The following is a 16,194-nucleotide window of genomic DNA, read 5'->3' on the forward strand; positions in this document are numbered from 1 at the left end:
GAGGCTCCCCAGAAGGACACTAAATGAGACTAAACAATCAGTGCTGGACTGTTCAGCATTCAAAGTCAATGATAAATTTCCACTGTGTGTATAATCTGTCAAAACACAAGAAGAGATGAAGTGAAAGAGCCGGTGGAGTGCATGTGTCTGCTCATGAGTGTGAAGCAGTGTGACAGAGAGCGCATGAGCTGTTAGGTCAGTTGAATCTGTAGCTTTTATGTGTATGTCAGAGGTAGAATTTGTGTCAAATGTCACCAATCTGCAGCACCTGGTTGAAAAACCCAGCTCTGCCTTCTGCTGGTAGTGGCATTCAGACTTATAATATTAGCTGCAGCTGCAGGACAGTGGTCTTCATCATCCTGGCTCAAAGCACTCCTGCCAAACACATCCAAACTTGTATTAAGTCCTGTTACTCTGCAAAACCAAACAAGTTAAAAAAACTCAAATAATTTGTTGTAACTGATTACTTAAACATTTTTAAGTAGTGGAAATAGGTTTTTTTTTTTAGTATGACTCATAATAAAACATGTAATCTACATTTAGCATCCTTGCAATGTTGAAGTTGGTTCTCACAGGTGGGACTTCTCAAACTGAGTACGTAAACAATGGTGCAAAATTGCCCAAGTTATTCTGTGAAATCTATTGCAGTTAAGGGGATTAACTTTATAAATGAGTTCAGTAAAATAAAGCCATTTTTCCACATAAGCTGAAATTAACTGATAAAGAAGCTCTATTTATGACCTATATGTGTCAAAACTGTGTTAACAATCTCCAAGGCTGCCACTATCATTGTTTTCATTCAGAAAAAAGTGCACCAAAAGCTGCATGGACCATAAAATAACATAATTACTGCCCTTAATTACAGAGATGCCAATTCACATGGGATCAGAATTACCTGTGGACCTGGGTGTACTAAAATAAATCAGGTAATTTGTCCTGGAATCTTTACTCAGCGATGGAAATGGTCGAGCCATTGGCAATGCTTTTGCCTGAATTTATGACTGGAAATGCAAAATTGTTGGTTGGTAAGTCCACTTCTTTCTAAAGAGATTTATTCTTAGACTTCTTATGCTTTTATTTGGCTAGAATAATGGACAGAGTAGAAAATCAGGAAGAGAGAGGGAAGGACAAGCGGGGAAAGAGCCTTAACTTGACCCTTAATCCCTAATTAATGAACTGATGTCATGGATGGTATACAAACAAACACACAAACAGAGGGAAGAAAATGAAAGAAATGATAAATCATTGTTTGATAAGTTTGTATTTTACTTTCATTTTTAAATTGCCTGTTTAAAATAAAATTCCCCCCTTGTATAGGTTATAAGTTAAGGTTATAAATAGTTAGTGTTGGTTACCTTTCACATGTCTCCTGTTTTTTTTTTTCTATAAACCATTTCAAGGTTTCTACTCACTAACACATGCTCATTGTTTTCATTATGTGCCTTTCACTTGTATCCCTGTATGTACAAAAGAAATAAAATGTCCTCCTCTACATGCAGTGACACACCCTCTACCCTCTGTTGCTCTCTATGCATGAGACTGAGAGCTAACCATAGCATGCTAACACTCTAAAGTAGTTAACATGAGAGGTATACCTGCTCAGTATTGAGGTTAGCATTGCTAGAGTCTGATAGCACGACAACATTAGCATTTAGCTTAAAACAGCTCTGTGCTTGTTTGTATAGCCTCAGAGTGGCTAGCATGTTTATAATTCTGCTAGCAAAAAAATGAAATCATTAGCACAGTCAACTACTGAGAGTTTATCTTTGTCTCGTCATGAGAAAAATGTGTCTAGAATATGAGTTCTTGAAATTTACATAAAAAAATAAGTGTTTAGCAATTTAACTAAATGACCAGCATAATTGATGAGTTGTTTTAGATCATACCTCAGCCTTGGTCTCTTAAAGTCTGGCTGCAGATCACCCCTTTTCAGACGTCTGCTCCTAAGACCACCGCTGTCAGACACCGCCGCCATCAGGACCAAAATAAACGCTAAAAATTTCAAAATAAAATCAGACTAAATTTCTGGTTAGGGTTAGGGTGAGGGTTAGATACTAAAAGTTAAAAGTTAAAAACCCAGCCTTCAAAACCTAATTAAAAAACGTTTAATATCAAAGACTAAACATGCTTACATTAAAAAAACATTCCCTCAATACAAACACTCTAATACAGCTGATGTTGCTAAAGGTTAAGCTAACAAAGTGACATTAGCTTATGCTAGCGCTAACATGTAGCTATGTTGCTACGTTAACTATGCAGACTATGTAGCTATGTAAGCTTTGGGCTCTTTTGTGTAAGCCAATGTTGCTAAAGCTAATGTTGATACTTTGGCTTTTAGAAAAGAGTGGGTATAGCTAAGTTAGGTTTCACTGAATAGCAAAAGATAATAAAGCCACCATTCTTGCAACTACTTCTAAAACAGGAAATATCTTGCACCTGTGTTAATTTTGGTTGCTTTTTTTTTAATTTTAGTCTTAGTCTCAAAATCAAAATGTTCTTCAGTTTTAGTCACATTTTAGTCGTTGTAGTCCATAAAACGTGTCAACATTTGAGTCTTTACTTTTAGTCAAAACATTTATTTTCTTTGGCTTCATCTGGACAAAAACACCTTACTTTCAACAGCTGAAAGGCAGAAAAGCTACAGGTCTGATGTGTTTGAGGGATTTATCTAAAGGGAAGAAATGTCATGGATTTTGAATGTCCAGAAAAACTAAATTAGATTTTGTTTTAGTTTCAGTCTCCTTGATTAAAACAACACATTGAGTTTTAGTCATCAAATATCTATTTTTGTCTCAATCTTGTCTTTCTCATGGAAAAAGGTAGGTGATGAAAATATTTTGTCGTACTTTAAGACGGCAAAATGCATTTTACCAGCAAATGACATCACTTCTGTCTTACATTAGTGGTCTGCAAGAAGGGCGTCTGAGAGCTGCTATCTGAAGTCAGACCCCTCTCTAAACATCTTCTTCCAACATTAATCGAGGAGCTTTTATCAAATGCTTGAACATTAAAGATTTAAAGACGGAAACGACAGTGCTGTTAATGTTGAATGTGTTGACACACATGCCACACTTGCTGTTCCTGCCTTTAAAAACCGGTGAGTCAATCAGGGTTCAGATTATTGAGGTCAGATTACAGTCCTCTCCAGACATCTGTCTCTCCGTCTCTCTGCAGCCCTCCCTCTGTGTGCCGCTAAGCCCGGCGGGCTCCGGCCCACTTATTACAGATGGGCCTCCTGTCATGTCCCTGATTTTGCTTTGTTGGGCACAGTAAATTAAATTAGACCGAGGGAAAACCCATTGGGGCCACACCTAAAGGTATACCCCAGGAAATGGAAAGGTGACTCACTGAGTCATGACTGAACTACATTTATAGTGTTTTCCTGCCATTGATGAGATCTGATTCTAGACAAAGTGGACCAATACTATTAATACACCTTTCTTAGTGTGTCTCACATGTCACTGTGTGTCTTAGGAGTTACGTCAAGGAAGATTAAGGTAATAGGCTTTGCTCCATGCAGCCCAGGGTCCTTGTCCTGCCTTCACAGGCCTGTTTTTCCAGCTTCCTCAGGAATATGGACGTCCTTCATGTCACATTTTCTATCGTTGTTGTGTTTGGTTTTATCACCCCTGTATCTTCAGCTTGTGTGGCCGGCTGCTCCTGTAAAGATGACAATCTGGGAAGGTAGGTGTCAACTGATCCTACTCTCGCTTGGAGGACGTGTCTTAACCGTAACTTGTCTTAACACGTGTTGTTTCATGTGTCATTCATCTGGTTGTTATGGTGAGTGACAATTCAGATAGTCGTTTAAATTCATATGGACAGTCTCTCTTTGTTTAAGAACACCTAATTTATCATTCCAGGTCTTTACTTTGTATGGAAACCTCCATGAGTCGAATCCCGGAGGACATTCCCCATGACTTCGCAAAAATTCGAATTGAAAACTGCCACTTGACAGAGCTGCCTCCAGGATCTTTCTCTAAAGTTAGTGCCTTGGAGTATCTCTGGCTAAATTTCAATGAGATCACCCTGATGAACATTAAATGTCTGGAGGGGCTGGCCAACTTGACGGAGCTCAGGCTGCAAGGGAACAAGCTGACCACAATACCGTGGACGGCGTTTCAAGACACTCCCAAACTGAAGATTTTGGACCTGAAGCACAATCGTCTAGATGTCCTTCCCGAACAAGCCCTTAGATACCTACCTGCCCTGACCTACTTAGATTTATCCTTCAACCAGCTCAGTGTGATATCAAAAGATGTCTTCCATAACTGGCCACTTTACCAAACCGCACAGAGAGCGTGGGGCAAAGAAGGGCTGGTGTCCAATGTTGTCCTGGCGTTGCACGACAATCCCTGGCTGTGCGACTGTCGACTCAAAGGCTTCGTTGAATTCATTAAAGGTGTCAGTCCTCCCATCATTCTCATGAACTCTTATTTGATGTGCTCGGGGCCCAATTCCAAAGCTGGAAAGTTTTTCCATGAGATCCAATTAAAGACATGCATGAAACCAGAGGCCTCCTCCCCACAGACGAACATTTCTTTACCTTTTGGAGCAAACGCAACACTTTCATGCTTAGTCAAGGCCAGGCCAGCTCCAAACATCCACTGGATGTACAGTATGAAGATTATAAGAGGATTTGCTGGTAAGTTTCTTTATATTACTACAGCCTGCTGCTGGAGCACTTACTGTGGTATATCTTCAGCACTCATTACCATCAGCTATCATCTCATGATGATGCAGCCTCTGGGAGAAAGGTTCAATCAGGTGTTTTCACTGTAGCCAGCAGATAGTGGTCAGAAAAGGCCAAAACTTCCTTCAAGGTGTGTTTCAGTTCAATTCATAAGAATCCTACAAGCAAGAGTAATGATGGAGGGACATGCATGCATATGTTGTTTAAAACATGAGTGATGTAAAACATGAATGTGACGCCACTGAAGTGCACTTTTAAAGCCAAAAGATGGCATTCACCATGGTGGAGACTGAGACTGGCCTGTAGTTCCTGGAAAACCGCTGTTATGGCCCACCTATTGGTCAGATTGGCCACGCCCTTAATCATGCAGAACTCTTGAGTCTTCCTGAAATCATAATAGACGCTATGTCAAAATAAAAATTTTAATGTGGTTGGTTTATGGGACTTCTGGGGTTATTGGAGGAAGCGTGGGTGACATCAGACATTTGGTTATTGGCTTTTGAGTCCAATCCATGGTGACCATTACCTTGAAAACCCTGTCTGAAGCTAACTTTAGGTCAACCTAGTGACAGGAAGCAGAGGTGGATGTTAAGCCTCCAGACAGGTACATATCAGTACGTCATATCAGCTGTACCCCTAATTACCCATGATTCTTGCTATTAACTTTGATTCATGAAGATGTAATCTGTGGAAAATATTTAGTGAAATATCTGGAGTAATATTTAAAAAATAAATAGTGGTAATCATTTACTAATTTATTATTTATTTATAATTTATGGTAGTCACCCAATAATAAATTGGCATTTTACCAAACAATAACTCTGTAATATTGAGGAAGATCTTATCGAGTAAAGACATATTTATTAGTTAGTAATACCTCATATTATTGTGGCAATTCTCTGGGAATTAGGTGGCATTTTACCAAGTGAATTCTTTTTTTTAAAGATTTATTTTGGGCATTTTTGTCTTTATTTGATAGAGGACAGTGGATAGAGTCAGAAACAGGGACGAGAGCAAGGGAGAGACATATGGGCCTCAGGCCAGAATTGACCAGGGCCATCCTTGTAAGAGGGGCGCACCTTAAACAACTAGGTCACCTGCACCCCACCAAGTGATTTCTAAGATATCAAAGGAGGTTTCCTATATATAATTTGCTTGGTAATTCCCAAGTAATGTCTTCATTTTGGCCAACAAAATAAAAGTGAGTCCTTCCTGAATAATTTTCAAGTAATTTTTAGAGTTAGGGTTATAGGGGTAAGTTCAGAGGTAAGGGTTAGGGTAGGGTAGGGTTAAGATTCAGGTTAGGAGTTAAGGTAAGGGTTAAATACCACCTAATTATCAGAGAATTCTAACAGTATACAATGAATTATATGCCATATTTCACTAAGTGATTACCACCTTATTACTGAGAAATCAGTTGATAATTACACTCATTACTAGAAATATAGGTAATTAGGGCCCAATAAAAAAGTGACACCAAATATTGTGTCAAATAGTCAATGAAGCACTTTTGAAACATGTTTGTTTTCTTTCTGTTTCTTTTGTTTTGCTGCTTTGGTTCTTCCTGAGGTCCAAAATGCCTGATTTTGTCATTAATCAAATATTGGTTGAAAATTTTCAGAAGTTTGGGGCTTAATATTTCATGGATGACTCAACGGTGGGTTCCGAGGTTTAGAGAAGTCAAGAGCCACTGGAGACCAGAATACTTCAAAAGTGAATAATGGGTCACAAAATTCTTCTGTCTCTGTTGCCCTTAAGGAAAGGTATTTAAGAAAACGATTCTCATGATAACTAGATGGACCAGATGGATTGGCCAGATTGCATGTCAATCATCAGGCAGATCCATTTTTCATAGCTTGAAGCTGAGGCTGTTATTCCTGGTTAGAGAGTTGCTGGAACAGTTGGCTTCTTTTGAGAATTAGGTGGTAGCTACAGGCACGGTTTAGTTGAAGTGACTGCAAGCCTGTAAACAATGGCAGCTGGTGAAGATATTAGTATTAATGTAGCTAAAGTGGCATCTTTTTTAAAAAACAGAATTGGAAAAAATTTCTTGTTTAGAGTGACAATATGCACTGGAGGCTTTTCTTGGTGGAAAAGATGCTTATGCTCTTCTCCCATGAGTTTCATTAATATTGTTTTGTTGCTCTGGTTGGTACATAATGAATGTGACGGACAGAATATTTATCCAAACACCCTCCAAGTTTTTGTTTTAAAGATCCTGCTCTTCCCATACACCATACATGGGCTGTTGCCCAGATGGATGAGAACTATATCCTATGCTATGAATATGTGATATCTATCTTGCATGTCAGGTTAAAAAGCTCTGCAAAAGCACCAAAGCATTTTTGTCATTCTCGTGTAGGATGGTGTTATTGCTCTTCTCCATCTCTGTGAGCCTTAGATACCAAAAAAGGGGTTCTTCCTTTGCAAGACAAACATTCTTGTTAGAACTTTAAACTTTCTGGCTAGCATAAGACTCTTACTCCTGGCTAGTGTTCAGATTGCAGGGACATCAGAAACTTTATAATTTTCCTCTTTTCAGTCCACTTCACCATAGAGGCTCTGTAGCTTATGAAGCAGGTGCTTTTATTCAGAAGGTAGGGAGGCTGTTTATATTTGATGCCAAGTCCCTGATGTGATACTCTGTTTTGTCTTTGCAGCTACAGAGACTCAAGTAGATGAAGAGACGGTCTCCTCCAAGCTTCAGATCCCCTCTCTCCACCTTGCAGACAGAGGATTCTACACCTGTGTGGCCAACAATTTCATCGGAAACTCCTCCATCAGCATCCTGGTCAACATCAGCTCCCTGAACTCCACCTTTCCTCTCCCTCCACCTGTCCCCATATTGTCGTCTGATGACAACGCCTACATCGACATTCGAATCGCCAAGCAGACAGTCTACGGTATCACCTTGGAGTGGCACGCAGTCACAGACAACCCAGCAGAAACATGGTACACCATCCACTTTGGCAAATATGATTCACCCAAAAAGGAGATGATCTACATCGGCCCCGGCATCAACAGCTACTCCGTTAACGACCTGCTTCCTGTCACCAAATATGAGGTGTGCGTGAGTCTGAAGAACCATCCACCGAGGGAGGGACAGTGCATTGTGTTCGTGACAGGAAATGACATCAGTGAGATGGAGCAAAGAGAGAGACTCATCCACATCATTGTCATCGTGTGTGCCATGGTCCTAGCTGTGCCGGCTGGTATGTACGCCTGCACCACGGAGGCCCGGTTCAACTGTGTGGAGCGCTGTGTGAATCTGTGGAAAAAACACAGGCCACGGGCAGAGAGGGAGAGCCAGTCAGGGACAGAGAGGCAGGGAACCTTCGACAGTCTGCAGGCGACCAGTGATGAAGTCCTGTGCAGAGAGGCTGAAAAGCCGAAAAGGAAACGGGAGAAAGGAGGAAGTGCAGCGTATATGTACTAGCATCATAATTTGGATAAATACATGTATAATTTTTTTATTTGAGCAAAAATTTAAGTTAAAGCATAGCCCTGGTCTGCACTTCTGGGGTGTTTTCTTTAGAGTTAAATCTCCTGTGAGGAACGTGTCTAAGGCCGGTTATACATAGGACAGATTTAAGGAGGAATTCAGATGCCTTTTTCTACGATGAGGCATGTGGCAATATATAAATATAAGTAAATATATAAATATGAGTATACAGGGATTGAGCCCTCCTGATCTGGAATTTGATACTTATGATTGCAGATCAAGATGCCTCAGAAGGAAAACTCACCGTGGGGCAGTGGGAGCAAGCAGGCCGCATAATGTTGTCCAAATTTGGCCTACTTTTACAGCTCACCAAAGAAAAAAATTAGCAATTAGCAGATGCCCACTCTTGCAGACAGTTACTGTGAGACGCTCTCTCTGTCAGAATGGAAGTGCTGTAATTTGCCATTTCAACATATTTTCAGTTGTAGGTTTTTCTCCCGCACCCCCAACGGGATAAGTGATATAGAAAATGGAAGGATGGGTTGTGTTCTCTCATACATTCAATTCTCCTCATAAACAAATTTTTGCAGGTCGATTATTATAACCCGGAGGTAAATTATGTATAGACCCATGTTGGAAGTAGATATGAGAAAGGAGACTCGTTTTAACTTTGCAAGCTTTAGCTAAAGCTAAGACAGCTATGCTAGCTACATACAGTCATGGAAGAAAGTATTGGCATCCCTGGAATTTTTCCAGAAAATACACCATTTCTCCCAGAACATTTTGCAATTACAAATGTTTTTGGTATACACATGTTTATTTCTTTTATGTGCATTGGAACAACACAAAAAAGCAGAAGAAAAAAAGCCAAAATTGACACGATTTTACCAAAAATTCAAAAAATGGGCTGAACAAAATTGTTGGCACCCTCAACTTAATATTTGGTCGCACAACCTTGGGGAAAAAAACCAACCTGAAATCAATCACTTCCTATAACCATCAACAAGCTTCTTACACCTCTCAACTGGACTGTTGGACCACTCTTCTTTGGCAAACTGCTCCAGGTCTCTCAGATTTGAAGGTTGCCTTCTTGCAACAGCAATTTTGAGATCTCTCCATAGGTGTTCAATGGGATTTAGATACGGACTCATAGCTAGCCACTTCAGAACTCTCCAACGCTTTGTCTCCAACCATTTCTTGGTGCTTTTTGAGGTCCGTTTCGGGTCATTGTCCTGCTGGAACACCCATGACCTCTGACGCAGACCCAGCTTTCAGACACTAGGCCCTACATTGTGACCCAAAATTTTTTCATTGTCTCCAGATTTCATGATTCCTTGCACACAGTCAAGGCACCCAGTGCCAGAGGCAGCAAAACAACCCCAAAGCGTCTTTGAACCTCCACCATGTTTGACTGTAGGTAATGTGTTCTTTTCTTTGTAGGCCTCATTCTGTTTTCTGTTAACAATAGAATGACATGCTTTTCCATAAAGCTCTACCTTAGTCTCATCTGTCCACAAAATGTTCTCCCAGAAGGACTGAGGCTTACTCAGGTACATTTTTGCAAACTCCAGTCTGGCTTTTTTATGTCTCTTTGTCAGCAGTGGGGTTCTCCTTGTTCTCCTGCCATAGCGCTTCATCTTATTCAGATGATGACGTATGGTCCGAGCTGACACTTTTGCACCCTGAGTCTGCAGGACAGCCTGAATTTGTGTGGAAGTTGACTGAGGATGTTTATCCACTATTCCAACTATCCTGCATTGCATTCATCTGTCAATTTTTCTCTTCCGTCCATGTCCAGGGAGAGTAGCCAAAGGAATTTTGAGATGAGATCCTTGAGATTGTTCATATTTTCCACAATTTTACTGCTTAAGTCCTCAGACAGTTCTCATCTCTTCTTTCTCTTCTCCATGCTTGGTGTGACACACACAGGCACACAACAGAAAGGTTGAGTCAACTTTTATACATTCTAACTGGCTTCAGGTGTGATTTCTTTATTGTCAGCACCTGTTACTACCACAGGTGAGTTTAAATGAACATCACATGCTTGAAATAAAACAATTTACCCACAGTTTAAACATGTGTATACCAAAAAACATTTGTAATTGCGAATTTTCTGGGAGAAATGGTGTATTTTCTGGAAACATTGCAGGGGTGCCCACTTTAGCCCATGACTGTAGTTAATGTTACTTCATAAGCCAATGTAGCTAAGTCGGCTTTAGTAAAGTTAGCTTCAATGAAAATAGCCAAAGCTAACATTACTATGAGGGTAACGTTATGTTTTCATGGAGAACAAGCTTTATTCCTGTAAGCAGACTGTTTACTTGGCTTTATTAAAAGTTTTGTTCTCAGTTTTTACAAGCCGGGTTTTTGACGTTTAACTTTTGGTATCACAACCCTTACCTTAACCTAACTGAATATTTAGCGTGTATTTCTATTCTGACAGAAGGATCTGTATTTAAGGGAAGACTCTGACATGAACCTAACCTCAGAAAAAAGGAACTTGTTATGGATCGATAAAGAATTGCTTGATAATGAAAGGTGCAGATGACTTTTGATTTGTCCACTGAGTAGTCTGTGAGGATTTTTGTTAAAGTAAAATGAGACATTAAGGAGCTGGATCTGCACTGTAAAATGAACCCCAGCTGGCAAAGACAGGAGCTGGACTATGAAAAATCTACAACAAAGTAGCATGTAGCTAACAGCGAGCCACATTTAGCTTGTTTACTCTAAAGTTGCGTTTGACGATGTGAGGTCTGCAGCTGGTTGTTGGTGAATGAATCTGTTAGGGTGTGGTGTGCTGTATTAGTCATCTAGTTCAACACCACTCACTTTAAGAACAAAAAATTTAATATGTCATTATTGTATTATTGTGGGGTCTCTCACATTTCCAGAATCAGTTAAGAAGTTAAGATTTTAATAATCTTTTAGTATGTGCCCGGCTTTAGAGTGTTCTGAGTCCCAAAAAAAAAAAAAAAAAAAAACCCTGTCCTGTGCAGTCAAATATTTCACTACAGTAATTATAAATGTAAACAAAGTCTGTTTCTGTTCTGTGCATCGCCTGGTCTGACACATACCCTCCAGCAGCAGTTAGAGACATTTAAAATGACAACAAGGAACACATGGTCGTGTTTGCTTTTGTAGGTTTAAATGAGACACTAAAATTTTTTACAGCATGTTTAAAAATTCTTAAAAGGAGCTTTTGATTCTAGTGTTAAATATTTAACTGTTTTAACAATGCAGTTTTTACAAAACTAAAATCTGTTGGAAGGGTTTAATCAGAAACATTCTACTCTTTGGTCCATGCTTTTTTGGTGCTTCAACCATCATACATTTTTAAAGTTTGGTTCACTGCAAAAACAAAGTAAGGACCTATGTAATTGGCTGTCATATTATTATTATTATTATTATTATTATTATTATTATTATTATTATAATTATTATTACCTCCGCCAAGGAGTTTATGTGATTGGGTGGGTTTGTTAGTTGGCTAGCAACATAACTCAAAAAGTTGAGGATTGATTTTGATGAAATTTTCAGGAAATGTCACAAATGGCTTAAGGAAGAACTGATTAGATTTTGGGGGTGAGCCGGATCACTGTCTGGATTCAGGAATTTTTGGAAGAATTCTGTACTATTGGGAGATAGGGCTGATGGCAGAGGTCTGCGCTGTTACCACTTTGCACCAGGAGATTGTGGACATGAGTAACTTCAATCCCAGCAGCATTTTGGGTGTGTTTCTATTCAAAGTTTGGAGTTTATAGAGACTGAAAGATGCACGCCCGGTTGAGGAGATGAGTCGGAGCGTAACAGAGAGAAGACAGTGAATTGTAGCGAGAATAATCAGAATGCTGGGAGGAATAGAGGAATATTCACCCTCTGCCATGACTTCCAGTTGTCCAGTGAGACCATGGGTGAGACTGTCAGTGCATCTGTTGGCACCAGCAGGCAATGCTTCCACCATGACAGTCCACCCATAGCGAAGCCAATGCTTTGCCTCACTGTGTTTCCACCCCAACGGGGTGGGAGTAATTGGCAAATACCATGGCGTAGGGAAGATGGGAATGGATCTAGGAATTTTTTTAAGGATTCTTCACTATTGGGAGATAGGGCCAATGGCTGAGGTCTGCGCTCTCCGAGTGCTTTTCTAGTTATTATTATTATTATTATTATTGTTAATAATTTCAAACTTCTCTAAGGAAGTTATCACAATTTTTAAAAGGAGTGAAAAAACATTTTTTCATTTCCTAGTATGGCCATTAAAGTCTTTTAAAGGCAAGTTTTGTAAAATATTGTCTTTTGCAGGGGTGTCCAAACTATGGCCTGGGGACCAGTTACGGCCTGGGTTCCATTTGATTGGCCCGCGGAAAATTCTTTAAGTCAAATGAAACATGAAAATTGTGCTTGACTGTATTGTACTTGGTAGCAATGCTACCATGTAATCACGTAAACAAACATTTTGACAAATAATTGTTGCTTTGTTTCTTTTTCATGACTAAATTGAGGCAACACTGTCAATGGTAAATATATTTGCAACCAAAATAACAACAATAGCTTGACTTCTAACACCCTGATGGATTACAGCAGTAAATTGCAGTACCAGTGTAGTTCCAGGGGCAGAGGAAGGGGTAGCCAGGGCTGACCAGGGCCCCACCATTCCATATAATGATTGCCTTTTCAGCCATTAACTAGTAATTTAAGCATACCCGGTCACTAAGCATATAACCTTATCCTTATATATTTGTGTATGTGGTCCTGAGTGGAAAAGTTTGGACACCCCTGATCTATCGGCTTTCCAAAGATGGAAAGTCTATTTTTGTTTACAGGATATAATTTGTGTTCTGTTTTATTGTATTTTGTATCAAACCTAAGACGCACAAACTGGAGCTCTTTTGAACATGAAGTCAATCAGTGACAAAACACCAGATGCTTCCACTTTAAAGTGTTGATTTGACTTTCTTTATTGTAAGAAGAATTTATTTTTATAATGACATTGTAAGTGATCATTTATGTTTATATGTACAGAAACATTTGGGGTCATTTTTCATAAAAAGGTTTTGATACTGGAGGCAAAAACAGACGATCCAAAACTGAAAGTGTAAATATGGGTCAGTATTTCTTTGTACGTTCTGTAGATTCATTGTTTACGCTCCTGTAATTTAGTGAAAATTCATGGTTCAAAAGAATTTTATCCACTTTATGTTGGAAAATGTGTTGCTTTTTTAAACAATTCTTTCCTTTCTACTGACACGGCTCTCCTGTATTTGAATGCACTGCTGTGCTGTATGATTTGGATTAAATGGACGTCAAAGACAAATGCTGAGACATACTCTGATTTTTTTTTTTTTTTTTTTTTTAGCACAATCACACAGAGGATTTGTTACATAAGCAGTTTTCCCCAGCATTTATACATACACCCTTAAGCAGATTAAAGTGATTTTCCATCTGAATCCTAGTCAGGAGGACATGATATTTCCATTTAATGACAGCTTTCACTCCGTCTGTGCTTTATTCATACAAGACACACCATATTTATACTATTTATACTATTTTTTACACATAAATGACAATATTGAAGTCATTATCTATTAAAACCACATTTAAAACACTTAAACATGTTTTTAAACATCATTTACAAGATTTGTGTTTCTTCAGCACACATACATTGAAGAATCACTGCATTATTTACACAAGTTATGGTGGTTGTTATGAAGCTATGGAATTAACGCAGATGAATGCAAAGTATTCTGGGAAATGTAGTGCAGAAGTTATAAATTAACACAAATCACAAGTGTTTGAGTACAAAATCCTCAGTTAACATAGCAACACAAGGTCTAAATGAAAATGATGCTTATTTACAAATCCTAAATCCATGAATGAGTGAGTTTCCTTAACATTTTTGCTACTTGCAGCAGATCTAAGTGGACGTAGATCCATCCATCTTAAATTCGGCACTCTTGCTGACTTTAGGCTTTCAGATTGTCCATCAGGGATTTTCTTGTGAACACTACTTTTCAATAACGTTTAAGGGATTTTTTTCAAAATTTGAAATGTCCATCCTGACTGAACGATGGACTGTATATACTTTGAAGGTCAAAGTTTAAGAAGTGAGGAGACCAGTTGCTGGAGTTTTGGAGGAGGAATGTGGGAGGGATGGATTCTACAGTCCTGGATCTTCTTCACAGAACAATTTTCTATTGCCTGCCTCAATCCATTTTAAATGAGCTTTGGCTCAGAGGAGGCTGCTGTGTTCACATCTAGCTTCTTCTTTGCATTGTGCAGCTTTAATTTGCATTCGAGGGTGGCACAGTGAACTGTGTTGACAGACAGTGATTTGTGGACGTGTTCCTGGGCCCATGCAGTGATTCCCAGTGTTTTTATTGCAGTACTGCTTGAAGGCCTGAAGATCATTCAGTACTGACCTTCAGTCTTGTCCCTTGATTTCTCCAGATTCTCTGAATATTTTGATGATATTATGAACCATAGATGGTGGGAAACTTAAAGCCTTCGCAATTTTACATTGAGGAATGTTTTCCTGATATTAATTAAAAATTTGAGACACAGTTTTCCTCAGATTGGTGAACCTCTGGCCTTCTTTACTTCAGGGATTACTTACTTTCCAGCCTTTTGCCGCCCCATCCTTACTGTTTTTAGACTTGTTACCATCAAATTCAAAATTAGGTCATATTTTTCATATAACGGTTGAATGTCTCAGTTTTAACATCTGATATATATTTTTTATTTTGTATTGTGAATAAAATATGGGTTTGTACGATTTGAAAATCAATGCATGATTTACCCCCAGACTTTTTGGAATTGGATATCAAAGACTGTGGTCAGGACCTGCCCTCTTTATAAAGTGTCTTGAAAAAACTTTGGTTGGTGCCATACAAATAAAGATTGATTGATTAATCTCAAGAAAGGGGAGGTCAGCTTTGTTATCAGTTGATAATGACAAATAAAAGATGAGATCACAAGAAAACCACCTAAATTGACTTGTTGTCATGGAGATATGGAGTAAAATAAAATGTGCAGATGCATGTCCTTTCCAAATATTTATTCAAAATGAGGACAATACAAAGACGGTACAAATATCAAAGGACCAGGCAAGTGTAATCGATTACTCAGATATGATTTAAGATCTTTATAAGTTATACGATTTATATTACAGCAATGAAATAACTGATTTTATTTTCCTATTTGAAGGCATGAAAGTGTAACGCATGGACTCTAATGTTCAACACAGACTCTTTATCTATAGACAGAGCAGGTTATACATACTTATGTACATACATGATGATCTGTGCTTCAAAACTGGAGCATAAGACTAAATCTTACCCACAACATCCCACAAGTGTACTTATATGACTGTATCTCTTCTAATCCTATGTACTGCTGCAAGATACACTGTCATATATGTACAGTCAAAATGATAATAAATGATTCCATACTGTACATTTAAAATGACCCATGTTATGTACAGAAAAGCTCTTCTCTAAACACTTAATAAATCTATTTTTATCCTGCTTTTACCTTTAAGACCTAAAGTGGCACATCATACAAAAGAGCAACTGGTCAGCTTTCAAGCGGCTGATGTAACACGTAAAAATATTCACAATCAGGTCCTTAAGCACTTTTCAAAGAAGCGGTTTGTTTTTTCATCACCGTGTCATTCAGCTGCATGCTCCACTCAGAGTTCTGTGTCCATAACAATACAGGAATGTGATATTTACACTTTCAGGAGGTTATGTAATTCACGTCTATGCTCTAAGTCTTAGTAATCCTCTCCTCAGGAAAGTAACAGTGTGGCTTCCTACTGTTAAGATGATGTAATCTTCCTCAAGATGGCAGTGTAGTGATTTATCTCTGACTGAGAAGCTCACTCTCATTTTTTTACACAGCGGAGGAAGCAGTGAGGCCTGCCTCTGACACCTGGCTTAAGACATATAAGTATTGGACTTTTCCATGTTTAACTAGGGATGTAAGGAAACACACAACACATAAGAAACAGCATCACAATAGTTTGCTAGATGCCTTGATTGTTTTCACATCTGACAGTAAA

At 38.9% G+C, this 16,194-nt stretch overlaps 1 protein-coding gene across 1 annotated transcript; it reads left to right on the top strand.

The window, feature by feature from the left end:
* Positions 1 to 3,649: 3,649 nt before the first annotated feature.
* Positions 3,650 to 8,129, top strand: LOC121528940 (leucine-rich repeat, immunoglobulin-like domain and transmembrane domain-containing protein 2). The gene is made up of 3 exons (XM_041816598.1): positions 3,650 to 3,684; positions 3,864 to 4,645; positions 7,354 to 8,129. The coding sequence occupies exons 2-3, from the start codon at positions 3,877 to 3,879 to the stop codon at positions 8,127 to 8,129; spliced, it is 1,545 nt and encodes a 514-aa protein (XP_041672532.1). The 5' UTR covers positions 3,650 to 3,684; positions 3,864 to 3,876.
* Positions 8,130 to 16,194: the final 8,065 nt, after the last annotated feature.

The sequence above is a fragment of the Cheilinus undulatus genome, linkage group 20 (genome assembly GCF_018320785.1).
Source record: "Cheilinus undulatus linkage group 20, ASM1832078v1, whole genome shotgun sequence".
In the NCBI taxonomy this organism is placed as follows: domain Eukaryota; kingdom Metazoa; phylum Chordata; class Actinopteri; order Labriformes; family Labridae; genus Cheilinus; species Cheilinus undulatus.